We start from the raw sequence: 19,490 nt of genomic DNA, 5'->3' as shown, positions 1-19,490 counted from the left end.
CCCAGCACTTTGGGAGGCCAAGGCGGGTGGATCACGAGGTCGAGAGATCGAGACCATCCTGGTCAACAAGGTGAAACCCCGTCTCTACTAAAAATAGAAAAAGTTAGCTGGGCATGGTGGTGCGTGCCTGTAATCCCAGCTACTTAGGAGGCTGAGGCAGGAGAATTGCCTGAGCCCAGGAGGCGGAGGTTGCGGTGAGCCGAGATCGTGCCATTGCACTCCAGCCTGGTAACAAGAGCGAAACTCCGTCTCAAAAAAAAAAAAAAAAAAACATTTAAAAAAACACAATTATTGTGGCTCACGCCTGTAATCCCAGCACTTTGGGAGGCCAAGGCAGGTGGATCACTTGAGGTCAGAAGTTCAAGACCAGCCTGGCCAACAAAAATTAGCTGGGCATGGTGGTACACAGCTTTGTTCCAGCTACTCAAGAGGCTGAGGTGGAAGAATCACCTGAACCCGGGAGGCGGAGGTTGCAGTGAGCCAAGATCACACCACTGCATTCCAGCCTGGGTGACAGCATAAGACCCCGCCTCAAAAAAAAAAAAATTATTATTTGTCAATAAAATTTTAAGAAGAAAATTCAACATGTAACTTTTGAGTGACTGAGTATAAATTAGGGAATGACGGTTCTCACTATACATGGATTGATTTTTTTCTTCTTTCTTAAAGGGACAGAATCTCACTCTGTTGCCCAGGCTGTGGCATGATCATAGCTCACTACTATGATCACTGTAGCCTTCCTCCTAAACTCAAGCAACCCTCCCGAGTAGCTGCGACTGCAGGCTCACGCCACCATGCCTGGCTTATGTATGTATGTATGTATTTAGTAGAAAGAAGGTCTCATTTTGCCGCCTGGGATGCTCAAATTCCTAGGCTCAGTCGGGCACGATGGCTCTCGTCTATATTCCCAGCACTTTGGGAGGCTAAAGCAGGAGAATCACTTGAAGTCAGGAGTTCAAGACCAGCCTGGCCCATATAGTGAAACCCCATCTCTACTAAAACAAAATACAAAAATTAGCCGGGCATGTTGGTGGGCGCCTGTAATCCCAGCCACTCAGGAGGCCGAGGCAGGAGAATCACTTGAAACTGGGAGGCAGAGGTTACAGTGAGCCTAGATCATGCCACTGCACTCCAGCCTGGGCCACAGTGAGACACCGTCTCAAAAAAAAAAAAAAATTCCTGATTGCCGGGCTCAGGCGATCGTCCTGCCTTGGCCTCCCAAAGTTCTAGGATTACAGCTGTAAGCTACCAGGCCTAGCCTGGATTTTCTTATTAAATAACAACTACCTAGTTAATTTATTTATTTATTTTTTCTTTTTTTTTTTTTGAGACGGAGTTTCGCTCTTGTTACCCAGGCTGGAGTGCAATGGCGCGATCTCGGCTCACCGCAACCTCCACCTCCTGGGTTCAGGCAATTCTCCTGCCTCAGCATCCTGAGTAGCTGGGATTACAGGCACGTGCCACCATGCCTAGCTAATTTTTTTTATTTTTAGTAGAGACGGGGTTTCACCATGTTGACCAGGATGGTCTTGATCTCTTGACCTCGTGATCCACCCGCCTCGGCCTCCCAAAGTACTGGGATTACAGGCTTGAGCCACCGCGCCCGGCCTATTTTTTTTTTCTTTTTGAGACAGGCTCACACTCTGTCTCACAGGCTGAAGTGCAGTGGCATAATCACTGTTCATTGTAGCCTTGATCTCCTGGGCTCAGGTGGGCCTCCCACCTCAGCCTCTTGGGTAGCTGGGACTACAGGTATGTACCATCACACCCGGCTAACTTTTTAAATACTATTTGTAGAGATGAGGCTTAACTGTCTTGTCCAAGCTGGTTTCAAACTCCTGGGTTCAACTGAGCCACCCACCTCGACCTCCCAGAGTGCTAAGATTTTAGGTGTAAGCTACCACGCCAGGCCATGTTCCAGTGAATTTAAAATAGGATCTCCTTGGCCAGGCGTGGTGGCTCACACCTGTAGTCCAAGCACTTTGGAGGCCAAGGCACGCAGACCACCTGAGGTCGGGAGTTCAAGACCAGCCTGACCAACATGGTGAAACCCCGTCTTTGAAAAAACTAAAAAATAAAATAGGATCTCCTTTTCATATATTTTCATAAACGTAGGGCATCTCAGGAACTAAGAGCTAAGAAGAACTAGATTCTCTCATCCAGTCACTTCATATCCCAAAGGATAGGAAAGGTTAAATGACTTGCCCAACGTCACAAAGCTTGTAAACAGAAGTGGAACCCGAACCCACAATCTTTTCCATGTTACCTCACTGTCTCGGACATGCTCCTAATCTCAGAATGCTGTCCAGCTGATTCCTCTAAAAACCAACAGAAATGAGAATGTGTAAAAAGAGTCCAGACATTGGGTTTCAAGTCTTGAAAGTGGTTTTTTAAACACACACACATAATATAAATTCCAGGAAAATAAGGATCTGGCTATAACCTGGTTCTCTGTGAAAATGAGAGATGAGTCCTCAGCTTGTTGATGCCAAGTTGTCCAGATGACTCTCTTGTCCCTGAGTTGTCCCCAAAATGCTGATAAAGTCATATTTTCTTCCCCAGAAAACATGCCTAATTAGAGTTTTAACTAGTTAACTAATGGGTAAAAAAACTTAGAATCATGGGGAATTAGGGCAAGGAGATGGCTTAGAAAAGAGCAAATTCTAAATATTGGTGAATTCTAATTATGATGATACCAAGTTCCAACTATCATACCTCAATCTCTGATTCCACATTCTGTCAAGGGAAAAAAAAAGTTATTCCTATCTCCAAAAAGTAACAGGTACTTTTAATTAATTAATTTTTTTTTTTTTTTTGAGACAGAGTCTCACTCTGTCACCCAGGCTGGAGTGCAGTGGCAAGATCTTGGCTCACTGCAACCTAGGTTCAAGCAGTTCTCCTGCCTCAGCCTCCCAAGTGGCTGGGACTACAGGCATACGCCACCATGCCTGGCTAATTTTTGTATTTTCAGTAAAGATGGGGTTTCACCATATTGGCCAGGCTGGTCTCAAACTCCTCACCTTGTGATCCGCCTGCCTCAGCCTCCCAAAGTTCTTGGAATTACAGGTGTGAGCCACTTCACCTGGCCAGGTATTTTTTATAATAGAAGGCTGGGTCTGGCTCGATGGCTCACTCCTATAATCCCAGCACTTTGGGAGGCTATAAGGCAGGCAGACCGCTTGAGCCCAGGAGTTCAAGACCAGCCTGGGCAAGGTAGTAAGAATCTGTGTCTAAAATATTTTTTAAATTAGCCAGCATGGTGGCCACTTGGGAGGCTGAGGTATGAGGGCTGCTTGAGCCCAAAAGGTAGAGGCTGCAGTGGGCTGTGATCCCACCACTACACTCCAGCCTGGGCAACAGAGCAAGATCCTGTCAAAAAAAAGGGGAGGCCAGGCACAATGGTTCATGCCTGTAGTCCCAGCACGTTGGGAGGCCAAGGTAGATCATGAAGTTAGGAGTTTTTGAGACCAGGCTGGCCAATATGATGACACCCCATCTCTACTAAAAATACAAAAATTAGCCAGGCACGGTGGCAGGTGCCTGTAATCCCAGCTGCTCAGACAGGACAATCACTTGAGCTCAAGAGGCAGAAGTTGCAATGAGCCAAGATCACGCCATTGTACTGCAGCTTGAGCGACAGAGCAAGACTCCATCTCAAAAAAAAAAAAAAAAAAAAAAAAAGGGAAAAAATCGTCTTCCTTGATAGGGTAGTTAAACAAATGGCTAGAATCTGCAACTTTCTATAAGTGAAATCCCTTCCTACCCTTGGAATCTGCTGCCTTTCTGAAGGATCCTCTGTTCACTTCACAGAGAATACATTCTAACACACACAAAATATGAAACGGCGGCCGGGCGCGGTGGCTCAAGCCTGTAATCCCAGCACTTTGGGAGGCCGAGGCGGGTGGATCACGAGGTCAAGAGATCGAGACCATCCTGGTCAACATGGTGAAACCCCGTCTCTACTAAAAATACAAAAATTAGCTGGGCATGGTGGCGCACGCCTGTAGTCCCAGCTACTCAGGAGGCTGAGGCAGGAGAATTGCTTGAACCCAGGGAGCGGAGGTTGCGGTGAGCCGAGATCGTGCCATTGCACTCCAGCCTGGGTAACAAGAGCGAAACCCCGTCTCAAGAAAAAAAAAAATATATATGAAACGGCAAGAGCCAGAACTCTAGTTCAGTGCTACCCTCGCCCTGCAAAGCTTGTCAGGTATTGTCCTGCAATAATGGCTGATAAGGCTGACAGCAAAAGAAAAAAACCATCTTGGTTGGGTTATTTAATTTCAACTGAAGACTAGAAGTCTACAAGATTCATCCTTACTACTCTCCCTTCCCTTTCAGAAAGGTCATGAGAAATATGTAGTCTTGAATTTGATGAGACTGAAAATAGAGAATTCCAAAGCATGAGAACTTATTACTAAACAACTGCTAATAAAACAAAATGGACACTTTAATATTCTTTAAATTAATTCTATGTAAAACCTGATGAGGTAAACAAATAAGATCATGTCTTGCTCTTTATGACTCACTGACTCTGTCACATCCTCTTCTCACTACTACCTTTGCTGCTAAGCACACAAACTATTTTAGATAACAGCTTGTAAAAGTTGGGAAAGCAGTTTCCTGTCAAATGAATCAGAAATAGATCACTGAAAAACCAGACCGGTGAGGGCCGGCAGAGTCGCTGACAAAGAGTTACTCTACTTCACTCAAGGCTCCAGTTTCTCTTCGTTTTTTCTCACACAGGAAAGAATAAGACTTACGCACTGCCTTTCTTCTCTCACTTCCCTGAAAGCCCATGGACAGCGTCCTGTTCCTTCTGGAGCTGAAGGAAAGGGGGTCCACACAGGTACCCATACACCCTTCTCTCAGGTCAAAGCCACGCCCTACATTCCCAGCTGAGACTAGAGACCTCTTGTCTCTTACTCTTACTCATCTTCTCTGGCACATCCTCACCTCACCTACCTTTCATGTCACTGACCACAGTGACTTTCCACAGAAGCATAGCTTAAATGTTGGTGGGTTTTTTTGTATGCCTTCACAAAGCGTTTTCCAAGGACCCATACATGACATTCTTATTTTATTTTTTATTTTTGAGACGGAGTCTGGCTCTGTCGCTCAAGCTGAAGTGCAGTGGTGCGATCTCAGCTCACTGCAACCTCTATCTCCCAGGTTCAAGCAATTCTCCTGCCTCAGCCTCCCAAGTAGTTGGGATTACAGGAGCACACGACAACACCCAACTAATTTTTGTATTTTTAGTAGAGACGGAGTTTCACTATGTTAGCCTGGCTGGTCTCAAACTCCTGACCTCAAAGGATCCACCCACCTCGGCCTCCCAAAGTGCTGGGATTACAGGAGTGAGCCACCGCATCTAGCCAACACTCTTATTTTTAACTGAGAGAATACTCATAAGGCCATTAGGCAAGAAGTCCCTCAACTTCCTCATCTACCACCTATGAATATCTGCCTCTGCTCCCATCCTTTCCTTCTTCCCTTCTGTTTCAGCAGAAAAGGAGTCATTCCTGGCATCCTGAATGATCACTCCAGCAGCGCTTACAATCTCAAACTTTGCTGACTCAGGGAGACCTCATTCCATCACATCTTTCTACTCTAGACCTTCAATTCCTCCTCCTTAAGACCTATTACCCCTCCACCCAACAAATGAACACACTCAAGTCTCTACGGTCTTAACACTATTCATTTGTTTGACCATCAAATATTTGTTGAGTGCCTACTATGGGCCAGGAGCTCTTCTTGACCCTGGAGATAAGCAGTGAATAAAACTAACTTCATGCCTTCAGGCAACTTATTTTCTAGTGAGGAGAGAGATAAAGAACAGATAAATGTATAAACATCCTACCTACTTCCTTTCTCTCCACCTCACACCGCCAGGCTTGAAACAACAAGGTATACTGCCTGCCTCTACTTCTGCTTCCTCTCTGCTCTGCATTCCTTACCCACTTTCAAAAGGCTGCAGTGCCCCCTCCCTGCCAACCCTGTCCCTAAACCCTACTAAAACAGCTTAGGCAAAGGTCACCACCAATGACCCCTGCTTGTAATCTCAATTGCATTTTCTCAGTCCTAGTCTCAAACTCTGTGCAACAACAGAGACTTCTTAATATTCCTTGTTTTGCTCTTCTCCCTCTTTGGCCACTCATACCTTTTTGACCTCTGTTCTTCTTTCAGCTTCCCCTTAAATGGTGGTGCTTTCCAGCTCTCTCTGTTTAGCCTCTGCTCACTCAATATGCTCTGCTTGGACAACCTCAATCATGCCCATTGCTTCTACTATCAGTGATACATGCTGAGGAATACTCAATGTATATCTTCAGGATAGGCCTTTCTACAGAACTCCAAATCCCCAACTGCTGCTACACATCTCCATTTGCACATCCCCAAAACCTCTCAAACTCAGTAAAGTGGAATTTTTTCTCCCCCTACACCCTAAACTGTTCTGCCTCTATTCCCTGTTTTAGGAATGGTGCCATCTTTCTCTCAAGGTGCCTGAGGAAGAAACTTAGGAGTCCGCCTAGGTTCTCCCGCCACACCTACACATACACGTGCACGCCTCCTCCTTCATACTAGTCTTGTCATTTCTGCCTCTTTCAATACTTCTTTTCATTCCCTCTTCCCTTATCCTACTACAGAAACAGCTCGTTTCAGTAGCCTCCCTGTAAGTCTTCCTGTCCCGTCTTGCCCTGCTCTTATCTATTTAAGGCTATTTTGCATTTTGTGAATGTGTCCCTTGCTCGTGTGACACAGGAACCTGAAACTATCCTCTTCTAGGATGATCTCCACCAAAACAGATGGCAACCACTCCTGCTTACAATTCTTCATTGGTTTCCCATGGATGCTCTTCCCATGGATGCTATATGGATGCTCTTTCTCCTGAAGAAAGTGATGGAGGAATGGAGGGCCTAGAAGAGGCACAGCCTGAAGCAGCAGCCACTAGAGAACATTGAATTTTATATATATATATGTATTTTTTTTTTTTTTTTTTTTTTTTTGAGACGGAGTTTCGCTCTTGTTACCCAGGCTGGAGTGCAATGGCGCGATCTCGGCTCACCGCAACCTCCGCCTCCTGGGTTCAGGCAATTCTCCTGCCTCAGCCTCCTGAGTAGCTGGGATTACAGGCACACGCCACCATGCCCAGCTAATTTTTGTATTTTTAGTAGAGACGGGGTTTCACCATGTTGACCAGGATGGTCTCGATCTCTTGACCTCGTGATCCACCCGCCTCGGCCTCCCAAAGTGCTGGGATTACAGGCTTGAGCCACCATGCCCGGCCTGAATTATATTTTAATGTTAAAATTTAAGATTATGTTTGACCTTAATTTTCAATTCATGCTTTACTATAGCAATAATTTCCCATGAAATTCAATTTAATTGATATTCCAAGAAGATATGCTAATGTTTATCCTGTAGCTTTTTTTTTTTTTTTTTTTTTTTTTTGAGACCAGTCTTACTCTGTTGCCCAAGCTGGAGTGCAGTGGTGTGATCTCGGCTCACTGCCACCTCCACCTCCTGGGTTTAAGCAATTCTCCTGCCTTGGCCTCCTGAGTAGCTGGTATTACAGGTGCATGCCACCAAAACTGGCTAATTTTTGTATTGCAGCTTTGAGTATCCCTGGCATACCAATACAAATCCCCATTGGGAAGCAAAGACCTACAGGATAAAATGTAAGATTCTATGGGTGCAGCCACAAGGCAAACTCCACCCCTTGCCATGCTCTCAGCCCTAACCGCTGTCCTGACTCACTGGACTTGCTGAGCTTACGCTCTGTGTTCTAGCAGTGACTAAATCATCATAGTTCCTCAAACATGTTTCAATGATTCACAAATCCATGCCTTTCTCCAAATCTAAAGTACCCTCTTCCCCTCGTCTGTCAACTCACCAAACTCCTATTCCACTGTTAAATCTGAGCCCAAATGAGAGCATATGACAGTCCTTCCCAGAATACTACATGTACTCTAATGCCCTCCACCTAAGCACCTTCAAGTACTTGAACATGTCTCCTTTATGGTAGGGTCCAGCCCTACACGGTCCTGTGAGCCCTTCTCTGCTGATATGGAGATGAGAAATTGTAGAAATAAAAGACACAAGAAACAGAGATAGAGAAAAGAGAGTTTGGGCCCAGGGGTCCACTGCCAACCAAATGTGGAGTCCGGCAGTGGCCCTGAGTGCCTGGACGCTCTGACTTATATTGAGTACAAAGCTGGGGGCAGGGTAGGTAGGGCGTGGCGCTGGTGGTCAGTGATAACGTCAAGTACATCACACGTCATATAGGTGGCGCCCAGGGCTTTATAGCAGAAGTAAGGGGCATAATGCGTACTTTTCCATACTTGTCAAGAAAAAAACAAAGACATTAAGATTTATATTATTTTTACTGATTATCTCTTCTAAGAAAAAGGAACCAGGTGCAGAAGCAGAACATGAGAGTAGACATGGAACGTGACGACTGAAGCACAGCACTGCAGAGAGGCAATTAAGCCCCGGGGATGTCTGCGCGCTTACCTGACAGCCGCCAGGCCACCACAAGAGCTCGGAGGAGCGGAGTTTTCTCCTCACTCCCCTGAGTGAGGAGAAAGATGTCTTGGCCATCTTGGACGTCTCCTTCCCTAGCTTGCTGAACAGTGGGCACTTTCCCAGAGCTGGCACTGTCACACCATAGCCTTAAAAACACTCTCACCAAGTTCATAATCATAAACCATTTTGTGGGTAAATCTAACAAATCCACCTTAAGGCTTAACCATTCTTTTGTTTGCAGCAATATTTGGTCATTCTCTCTCTTGTCTTCCCAGCCCCCAACTCTCCTGACTTTGCTTCTCTAGGTTTCTTGCTAAACCTACAGCTATGTCTTTGCAGCCGTCTCTGCAAGCTTTCTTTTCCTCTGTCCATGTTAGTATTTCTTAGGATTCTATTTGAAATACTCTTCTCTGTTCACTCTAAGCCCTCTTTTCTGGGTGAACTCATCTATTCTAATGGCTTTAACTATCATCCTGCTTTAGATAAAGCTGGAAAACAAATCCATACGCCCAGTTATACTCTTTTCACTAATCACAACTTCCGCATGGATGAATGTTTGGAAATATAAAATAACACAGCAGCATAATAGACTTATAGTGCTTCCCATATGCCAAGCAATATACTAACCACTATACTTCTGCTTTTTTTTTTTTTTGCAAGCAGGTCTTAACCAGGCATTGTGGCTCACACCTGTAATCCCATCACTTTGGGAGGCCAAGATGGGTGAATCACGAAGTCAGCAGTTCAAGACTAGCCTGGCCAAGATGGTGAAACCCCGTGTCTACTAAAAATACCAAAAAAAATTAGCCGGGCGTGGTAGCAAGGGCCTGTAATCCCAGCTACTTAGGAGGCTGAGGCAGAGAATTGCTTGAACCCGGGAGGCAGAAGTTGCAGTGAGCCAAGATCGTGCCACTGCACTGCAGCCTGGGTGGCAGCATGAGACTCCATCTCAAAAAAAAAAAAAAAAAAAAGAAATAAAGAAAGAAAGAAAGCAGGTCTCATTATGCTGCCAGGCTTGTCTTGAACACCTGGCCCCAAGAAATCCGGCCAACTCATCCTCCCAAAGTATACTTTTATATAATAACTGGTCCAGTGTTTCTATCAATCCTACGATGTAGATACTATTATCATCCTCATTTTATGGATGAGGACACTGAAATACTAAATCTGACTACCCCAATAAATAATAAGGGTCCGGCATGGTGGCTCATGCCTATAATCCCAACACCTTTGGAGGCTGAGGTGGGCAGTTTGCTTGAGTCCAAGAGTTCAAGACCAGCCTGGACAACATGGTGAAAGCCCATCTCTACAAAAAATTTAAAAATTAGCTGGGCATGGTGGCGCATGCTTTTAGTCTCAGCTACCTGGGAGGCTGAGGTGAATGGATCACCTGAGCCTGGGAGGTCAAGGCTGCAGTGAGCCGTGATTACACCACTGCATACCAGCCTGGGCGACAAAGCAAGACTGTCTAAAAAAAAGAAGGCATTTCCATCTCTAACAAAAAGCACTTTTGAGGGCCGGGCGCGGTGGCTCAGCCTGTAATCCCAGCACTTTGGGAGGCCGAGGAGGGTGGATCACGAGGTCAAGAGATAGAGACCATCCTGGTCAACATGGTGAAACCCCGTCTCTACTAAAAATACAAAAAAATTAGCTGGGCGTGGTGGCGTGTGCCTGTAATCCCAGCTACTCAGGAGGCTGAGGCAGGAGAATTGCCTGAACCCAGGAGGTGGAGGTTGCAGTGAGCCGAGATCGTGCCATTGCACTCCAGCCTGGGTAACAAAAGCGAAACTCCATCTCAAAAAAAAAAAGCACTTTTGTCCACAAATGCAATTGTAAGAAAAAGAAGATAAATTCAGGATTCTGAGCAAATATGCTTCTAATAATGGTGATTTCTGTTAATTAACATTTTAATGATTTTAATCATGTTTTAATATTTAATAATCATTTTAATCATGTTTCTTCTAATCTTTACTGAAACAAGATAATCTTTTTTTTTTTAAGATGTGGTTTTCCTCTATTGCGCAGTCTGGTATGTAGTGGCACAACCATGGCTCACTGCAGCCTCAACTCCAAAATAGATGGGACTACAGGTGCACACCACAATACCAGGCTAGAGACAGGGTCTCACTATAGTGCCCAGGTTGATCTTGAACTTCTGGCCTCAAGCAATCCTCTTGCCTTAGCCTCCTAAAGTGCTGTCGGCCAAGGATCTTAGTTATTAAGATGTTTTACAAGTTCTCTCTCTCAGCCATAAATTTGAAGTTCACAATATTATAATAAGTAAATAAGAGTTTTGTTATTTTCCTATGTGCAAAATTACAATTAATTTAGTGTTTGAACAGTATCTTAGACATAGGTAGTCAAAGCGACCAGAAAGAACATGGATAGGACCTAAGAGATAAATATTCTGTGTGTACAGTTGGACATGTTATGCACAGCCCATGAATGTCCTTAGCAGTTGGCCACACTGTTTGCATAAACTAGAATAAACTGACCAAAGGTCTGACTTGGTTCAAGAAAACCAATATTTGCCATATGGCTAATTATTCCACTTCCATGGCTTTCCAACATTTTGCCAAAGATGTAATATAGCCAAGAAAAGATGTTGAAAAACTAGGCATGTGAAATATTCAGTTTTTTCCAACCAGGACCAGTTAAACCAAAACAAAACTGGTTTTGGTTTCTTATAATATCTGGTCTACAGAAAAACCCACCTAATCAACTTATGCTTCAGAGCAGACCCTACGATAATATATTTGGTTAAGACAGAGGAAAAAGGGAACCAATGCATGTGCAAAGTGCACGAAAAAAATGAGAAGTGTCTGCCTCCTGTTCAGGGAGCACAGGCACACAGCTCCAGCTCTCATGCAAGCACTGTCCATGCATGGAGCTGTGTATTCTGAAAGTATTTGCATAATAAATACCAAATGAATTGGATAAGCCAAGTAGTCAGGTAGACAGAAGAAATGGAAAGTTGTCACCTATCATCTAAGTGTAAAAGTCACGTGTAAAAATCAGAGGGCACATAGTGAGGAAAATAAGGGGAAAACAAACAAGCAAACATTAAAAACTAACCAAATGCCAGGAAACACATAGGCCCCTCAGCTGCAGCTCTCACCAGCTTCCACAGGGATCCCCTTTCCTTCCTGGCAGAGACCCTGGGGACAGAGCCTACACTTCTTTACTCTTTAAAGCTGCCACCATCTAAAGAATCCCATCGGAATCTTCTCCCTGCAAAGTCCATTTGTTCACTGAACAAGTGTCTATTGAGAGTCTTCTATTCTAGGCACTAGAGAGAGAGCAGGGAACAAGACAGTAAAGTCTCTGCACTCAAAAAACAAGCATTTTACTGGGGAAGAATCCAATAGTATTAATAAATGTATGAACAAGATCATGTCAAATGTTGGTATTAGTTAGAAAATTTTAAACAGGAAAAAAAGAAAGTAAAGGAGAGTGCTGAGATGAGAAACGATGGGAAGGGTTGCTAATTTAACCTCAGAGGACAGGGAAGGTATCTCTTTTTTTTTTTGAGACAGAGTCTCACTCTGTTGCCCAGGCTGGAGTGCAGTGGGGTGATCTCATCTCACTGCAATCTTCGCCTCCCAGTTCAAGCGATTCTCCTGACTCAGCTCCCAGGTAGCTGGGACTACAGGCGTGTACAACCACGCCCAGCTAATTTTTTGTATTTTAGTACAGACGGGGTTTCACCATGTTGGCCAGGATGGTCTTGATCCCCTGACCTGGTGATCCGCCTGCCTCGGCCTCCCAAAGTGCTGGGATTACAGGCATAAGCCACTGTGCCCGGCACCAGGGAAAGTATCTCTAAGGAGATTAACTCTGAACTGAGACAAAGTTGGAGCAGAACATTCCAGGTTGAAGAAAGCAAAGAACAAGACATAGAGGTGGACAGACATGGTGGTTCATGCCTATAACCCCGGCACTTTGAGAAGCCAATGTGGGAGGATGGCTTGAGCCAAGGAGTTCAAGACAAGCCTGGCAACAGAGTGAGACCCCGTAGCTACAAAATATAAAAAAATTAGCAAGGTGTGATACTGCAAACCTGTAGTCCCAGCTACTAGGGAGGGTGAGGTGGGAGGATTGCTCAAGCCTGGGAGGTCAAGGCTGCAGTGAGCTCCATGCACGCCACTGTACTCCAGCCTGGGCAAGAGAGTGAGACCCCGTCTCAAATAGAAGGGACCTAGAAAAAAAAACAAAGGGACCTAGAGGCAGCAACAAGCATGGGGAGTTCAAGAAAAGGAATGCCTCACTATTTTGTTCAAAGTATCATCTCATGATGACTTCTCTCTTTTAACTTGTGCCCACTAACTTCCTACCAGTATTCTCTGTCCCTCTTGCTGCTTTTTCTCCATGGAAATTTTTACCATATGGCCAGGCACAGGGGCTCACACCTGTAATCCCAACACTTTGCAGGGCACCAAGGCAGGAGGACTGCTCAAGCCCAAGAGTTTGAAACCAGTCTGGGAAACATGGCAAGACCTTATCTCTGCAAAAAATAAAAATTAGGTGGGCATGGTGGCACATGCCTGGAGACCTAGCTACTCAGGAGGCTGAGGGCGAGGATCACTTGAGCCCAGGAGGAGGAAGCTGCAGTGAGCCATGATCACACCACTACACTCCAACTTGGGTGACAGAATGAGCAAGTCCCTGTCTCAAAAAATAATAGTAAATTTTTACCATCTGACAAGCAATACATAGTACTTGTTATTCTCTGTCTACACCTACAGAGTAAGCCTGCAAGGGGAGGGGTTTTGTCATGTTAATCACTGCTGTATATCACCTGCATCTATGTGGCACATAGTGGGCACTCAATATAACACCAGCTAAATAAAAAAAAGGAAGAGGGAAGGGAGAAAAGGGAGGATGGAGGGACGCAGGGAGACAGAAGGAGAAGAGAGAGAACAGGGAAGGAGAGAAGGGAGGAAGGAAAAGAGAAGAGTCAGCCAATGTAGCTGAAGCACAATAGGTGAGTCAGTACACAATAGATGAGGAGTCAGTACCGTGTAGGTCTTATAGGCTATGGAAAGATATTTGAATTATATTTGAAAGACAAACTGAATTCACGGGAGAGATGTAAAGCAGGGAAGTATTATGACCTAATTTGCAGTTTAAAAAGCTCCCTACCTGCTATGTGGAAAATGGATTAGAGAGAAGAAAGGTGGGACACCACCAGGTAAGGAGCTAAAGAAGCAAGAGATGTGATGACTTGAGCATGATTAGCACTGACTTGGGAAGGAGAGAAATAGATTTATAATACATTCTGAAGGTAGTACCGAAAGACTCACTGATGGACTTGATATGGAAAGGTGGACTAAAGGAAAGAGAGGAATCAAGAATGTGTTAATTATCACTTTACGGCCTTTCAGCTCCAAATATACCCTCATTGCTTTGTGAAAACTGAGATGGGCCCTTTAAGTATTTTTCCTTTGCCAGCTGCCATGATATTAAGCTTTGCCTGTCTGCAGAGGGCACTGGAAAGACATTGCAGAAAGGGGCTTTTCTTTCTGGCTCCAGTGTACTCTTCTTGGCAGGATAAACAGAGTATCAACAAGTTCAGTATTCTGATGTCCTATGGAGTCCTAGTCAACTTATTTTAAAATCTTTTCTAATTTGAGGAAATTGGGAAGACAACTGAACTAAGCTAGTACAATGTGTATATTTTCACACATAATTGTTTTCATATATATATATATATATATATATATATATATATACACACAAGAATTTGGGAACAGTATTCTGTTCATTTGTCCTATTTGAAAGCTAATACCATACTGCTTTGAACACAGTGACTTTAGAATCTGTTTTAATATATGGTAAGGCAAGTAAGTATCACCTCACTATTCTGTTTCTAAATTTTCTTGGCTATTCTTTCTTCCATGTGAACACTAAGATCACTTTATCTAATTCTCTATTCCCTGAAGAATCTTCCATTGGAACTCTAATTGGATTTCCACTCAATTTTTATATATCAGTCTTCTCATATGGTACAGTTGGCCCTTCCATATCCTTGGGTTCCACATCCATGGATTCAACCAACCTCGGACTGAAAATATTTGTTGGGAAAAAAGCATCTGTACTTAACATGTATAGAATTTTTTTCCTGTCATCACTCTCTAAACAATACATCATAACAACTATTGACATAGCATTTTCATTGTACTAGGTACTACAAGTAATCTAGAGATGATTTAAAGTAGACTGGAGGATGTGCTTAAGTTACATACAAGTACTATGCTACTTTTTAGCAGAGACTTGAGCACCCTTGGGTTTTGGTAACCGAGGAGAGTCCAATCCCCCATGGACAGAGGAGTAACTGCATATATTTCCATTTTTTCAGATGCTGCTTTTATATCCTTAAAGTTTTACAATTTTCTTCATACAGATCATATGTCTTTCTTGCAATATTTAAGTATTTTATAATTTTTCTCTTTTTCCCAAATATATTCTAGGAAGTATTTTATAATTTTTAACACTTTTATAAATAAAATATTTTTGTCCTCACCAATACAGTTAATTTCCATTCTTCCACTGCCAATATCCCAGTGACAACAAAGAATGCTTTTACTTCCCATCTACCCCCCACATTACCCTGTCCAACATCTGAGTTCTGTGAAATCATTGGGAATCCTTCAATCAATGACTAGGTTTTCTTTTGCAATATGTTTCTTCTAGTTTAAGGATCCTTACTTAGCATTTATACTACATGATCCTTGTCATTCTCAATATATACTATGTATATATACAAGTAGGACTGCAAACAACATTATTTTACTCAATGTTACATTATAAAGAGGTTGAGAAAGAAAAAAAAAATCAATTCGCATCCAGGGCCATTGTCTGCGTGGAGTTTGCATGTTCTCCCCATGTCTGTGTGAGTTTTCTCCAGGTACTCTAGTTTCCCCTATGTCCCAAAGATGTGTCCGTTATGTGAACTGGCACATTTCATTGTCCCAGTCTAAGTGAGCGTGGGTATGTACGTGTGCACCCTGCAGTGGAAGTCCTTTCCAGGGCTTGTTCCTGCCTTGTACCCCAAGCTGCTTGGATAGATTCCCACCTTCCAAGACCCTCTCCTGGAATAACCAGATAAATTATTATCTTATTTGTTTAGATTAATCTTTACTTTTTAAAAAAATGTGGCTGGGCATAGTGGCTCATGCCTGTAATCGCAGCACTTTGGGAGGCTGAAGCAAGTAGACCTCAGGAGTTCGAGACCAGCCTGACCAAAATGGTAAAACCTGGTATCTACTAAATGGGGTCAGGAGTTCGAGACCAGCCTGACCAATATGGTTAAAACCCCGTCTCTACTAAAAATACAAAATTAGCCAGGTGTGATGGCACATGCCTGTAATCCCAGCTGCCCAGGAGGCTGACACAGGAGGTGGAGGTTGCAGTGAGCCAAGATTGTGCCACTGCACTCCAGCCTGGGTGACAGAGCAAGATTCCATCTTAAAAAAATAATAAAATAAAAAATGTGGCCAGGCACGGTGGCTCACGCCTATAATCCCAACACTTCAGGAGGCCAAGGCGAGTGGATCACTAGGTCAAGAGTTCAAGACCAGCATGGTCAACATAGTGAAACCCCATCTCTACTAAAAAGTATATATATAAAAAATTAGCCGAGCATGGTGGCAGGCACCTGTAATCCCAGCTACACAGGAGGCTGAGGCAGAACAATCGCTTGAACCTGGGAGGCAGAGGTTGCAGTGAGCAGACATCACACCACTGCACTCCAGATTGGGTGACAGAGTGAAACTTCATCTCAAAAAAAGAAAAAAAAATGTTTGGAAGCTGGACGTGGTGACTCACGCTATAATCTCAACACTCTGGGAGGCCAAGGCAAGCGAATCTCTTGAGCCCAGCAGTGCAAGAAGCCTGGGCAAGATGGCAAAACCCCATCTCTACAAAAAAAGACAAAAATTAAACCAGGCACAGTGGCTCACACCTGTAATCCCAACACTTTGAGAGGCCAAGGGGGCAGATCACTTAAAGTCAGGAGTTCAAGACTAGACTTGCTAACATGGAAAAACCTCATCTCTACTAAAAATGCAAAAATTAGCTGGGCATGGTGGTAAAAGGCACCTGTAATCCCAGCTACTCAGGAGGCTGAGGCAGGACAATCGCTTGAACCCAGGAGGTGGAGGCTGCAGTGAGCCGAGATTATGCCACTGCACTCCACCCTGGGCAACAGAGCGAGACTCTGTCTCAAGAAAAAAAAAAAAAAGGGGGGGGCCTAAAGTCTGAGAAGGTAAAAATAACATAAATGAAACAAATAGTGGTAAATTAAGTGTTAAAACTGCTGCTGAATATAACAATAGTCTAAAAACAGAAGAGATTAATATGGACTAAAGCAGTCAGCAGGTTTCATGATGAGAGGAACATCAGCCAGGCCTTGAAACAAGGGTTGGATTTTGATAGAAAAAGCAGTCCTGACAGGGAAGATACTCACTACAAATGCAGAGACAGGAGTGAGCTTGTCAAGAAAGGGTGAGGAAACCCATATGATTGTAATAGAAAAGTGTCAGATACTGGTTAAAAAATATATATATAGGGAGATTGATGGTATAATCTAGATTTGTTCACTAGTTGAACTGAAAAGCATTTACACAAAAGGACACTGTGTGCTGTCCTCAAGCAGCTTACTTAGGGGAGATGAGAATATTTATACAAATGATAATTTCCTAACTTTAAGATAATTTTAAAAATAGCTATGATATAGGAGTAACATTAGAAATCAGAGCTCAGAGAACCGACAAATGGAGAAGTTGTTTTTTTAACAGGAAGTTCATTTTCTGGTACTTCTCTTGGTCTCCTTGAAGAAAAACAAGCAAAGAACTATGGGAGGAAAACTCATACCACTGCTTTTTCTACATCTTCAACTTAAAAATGAAAGTTTCTCCAAACCAGAGAGGAAGTCCAATAAATCAAGAATGACTCTTTAAAATTTTAAGACAGTGACTTTAGGCGTTTGTCACAGATTTGCTAAACAAGGAACTATCAGAAGCTCAGAAGCTTCTACCTAACAATTCTTGCGGAGTTTTTTTTTTTTTTTTTTTTTTTTTTGAGATGGAGTTTCATTCCCGTTGCCAAGGCTGGAGTGCAATGGGACGATCTCGGCTCACTGCAACCTCTGCCTCCTGGGTTCAAGTGATTCTCCTGCCTCAGCCTGCCGAGTAGTTGGAATTACAGACATGCGCCACCATGCCCAGCTAATTTTGTATTTTTAGTAGAGACGGGGTTTCTCCATGTTGGTCAGGCTGGTCTCAAACTCCCGACTACCTCGGTGATATGCCTGCCTTGGCCTCCCAAAGTGCTGGGATTACAGGTGTGAGCTACCGCACCCGGCCAGGCTCATTTCTTTAAAAGGAGATTCGATGACAAGACTGGTCAGCACTATAAAATTTATTCATGCCTGAACTAAATCAAAAGCCACAAGTTCCGGCCTATGATTGACTTATGAGAATATGATCCTATACCCTTAGAAAGAAAAAAAAAAAAAACCCTGCAGATCCTTTAATGTATCCCTAAAAGCACAGTCCTCTAAATATAAAGAGTATTAGAGCACTATTCCTTTACCAAAAAAAAAAAAAAAATTGTAACTCCAAGAAAAACCAATTAAAGTACATGTCATTCAAGGAAACATCTACATTCATTTATACACTGATTTTTACATTAAACATGAAATATTCTAGGGGGAAAAAAGACTAAAAACTCTTTCTGCACCACAGTGCAAGTATAACCCTGCATCAGTAGCCCAGAAACTCAAGGCCTGTTCACAACACAGACCTTTCAAAGATGCTAGACCTGTGGATTTTCATTTAGGGCTGTCCTGTTTAGCATCCAAAATATTATCATCCCGAGTTTCCCCTTTCAGCTTCTCATCATCTCCATCTCAATTCAAGGAAGGAAAAAGTAACTTCACAGCAAAAGACAAGTACATAAAATTACCTCTCACTTCACAGATGATCTTAGTATTTTTCTTTTTTCTTTTTTTTTTTTTTTTAAAGGTAATTGGCTATTTAATTAGATTATTAGGACATTTAAAATACCAATTTGTGAGGATAAATTCCATTTGTTAGGGCAAACACAGATCGCAGGTAGCCCTGGAGCTGAGGAATAGCTTTGATTTTTGGTAAAATTTGCGAGTCCACAGCTTTCTGATCAATCTTGCGCTGCTCTGTAATCTCGTATTTCTCTTTTTCTGTGTCGAAGATCTCACCTTCCTGGTGTCTGGGCTTTCGCAGCTTCTTCTTCTTGAAGTAAGCATCAGTAAGATGTTTTGGAATTTTTACATTGCTGATATCAATTTTGGTTGAGGTGGCAATGACAAATTTCTGGTGTGTTCTTCGCAGAGGAACTCGATTGAGGACCAGAGGTCCAGTCACAAGTAATAAGCCACTAGCCAGCTGCTTCAGGAAAACCACCCTCTTGCCCCTGTGGCGTCCAGTGAGGATGATCAGAATGGTCCCGGGGGTAATGCTGGCTCGAAGTTTTCTCACGTGCTGACTAAAGGGTTTTTTGCCGTGGCTCAACAGCTTTCGAGGCACATCTTCAGTAGGATAATACCTAGGCATTTTGCGAAGTTTAACCACCCGGGTACCGCCGTTTTTGTCACCACCAACTGGTTTTGTAACAGTTGCAAGAACCTTCTCCTTCTTTTTTTTTTCAACCTTGGATTTAGCGGCTGAGTACTTCCTCTTGTACATGGCCTTTCTGGAGTACATGGCAGATCGGGAATACCTGCCGATTCCTCTGACAAGGACAGGATTGCGGCTGCAATGGGGCTTCCCCTTCTTGGGCTTTTTAGCCTTGAGGTGACCCTTTTTCACTTTGCTACCAGCATCAGCCTTCTTGGCTTCAGGTTTCTTCTCTTTAGTATCCGGCTTCTCAACTTTTTCACCCGCCATCTTGCAAGATGGGAAAGAGAACTAAGGCCCCGGCTTCCCTCTTTT

At 43.5% G+C, this 19,490-nt stretch overlaps 2 protein-coding genes across 4 annotated transcripts in view; both read right to left on the bottom strand.

The window, feature by feature from the left end:
- DIP2B (disco interacting protein 2 homolog B) overlaps nucleotides 1–19,490 on the bottom strand; it is a 284,011-nt gene that overhangs the window by 251,319 nt on the left and 13,202 nt on the right. The window lies entirely within an intron of this gene.
- The window catches only part of LOC120364984 (large ribosomal subunit protein eL6), a 31,573-nt gene extending 12,083 nt beyond the window's left edge, over nucleotides 1–19,490 (bottom strand). Inside the window, exon 1 of the mRNA XM_074402638.1 lies at nucleotides 1–19,490. This exon is cut by the window's left edge and continues 12,083 nt beyond it. Coding sequence (XP_074258739.1) covers nucleotides 18,579–19,445 — 867 coding nt within the window. The 5' untranslated portion in view covers nucleotides 19,446–19,490 and the 3' untranslated portion in view covers nucleotides 1–18,578.

Source organism: Saimiri boliviensis, chromosome 7, assembly GCF_048565385.1.
Source record: "Saimiri boliviensis isolate mSaiBol1 chromosome 7, mSaiBol1.pri, whole genome shotgun sequence".
Taxonomy (NCBI): domain Eukaryota; kingdom Metazoa; phylum Chordata; class Mammalia; order Primates; family Cebidae; genus Saimiri; species Saimiri boliviensis.
The sequence above is the reverse complement of the archived record's forward strand: the minus strand, read 5'-3'. Positions and strand labels throughout refer to the sequence as shown.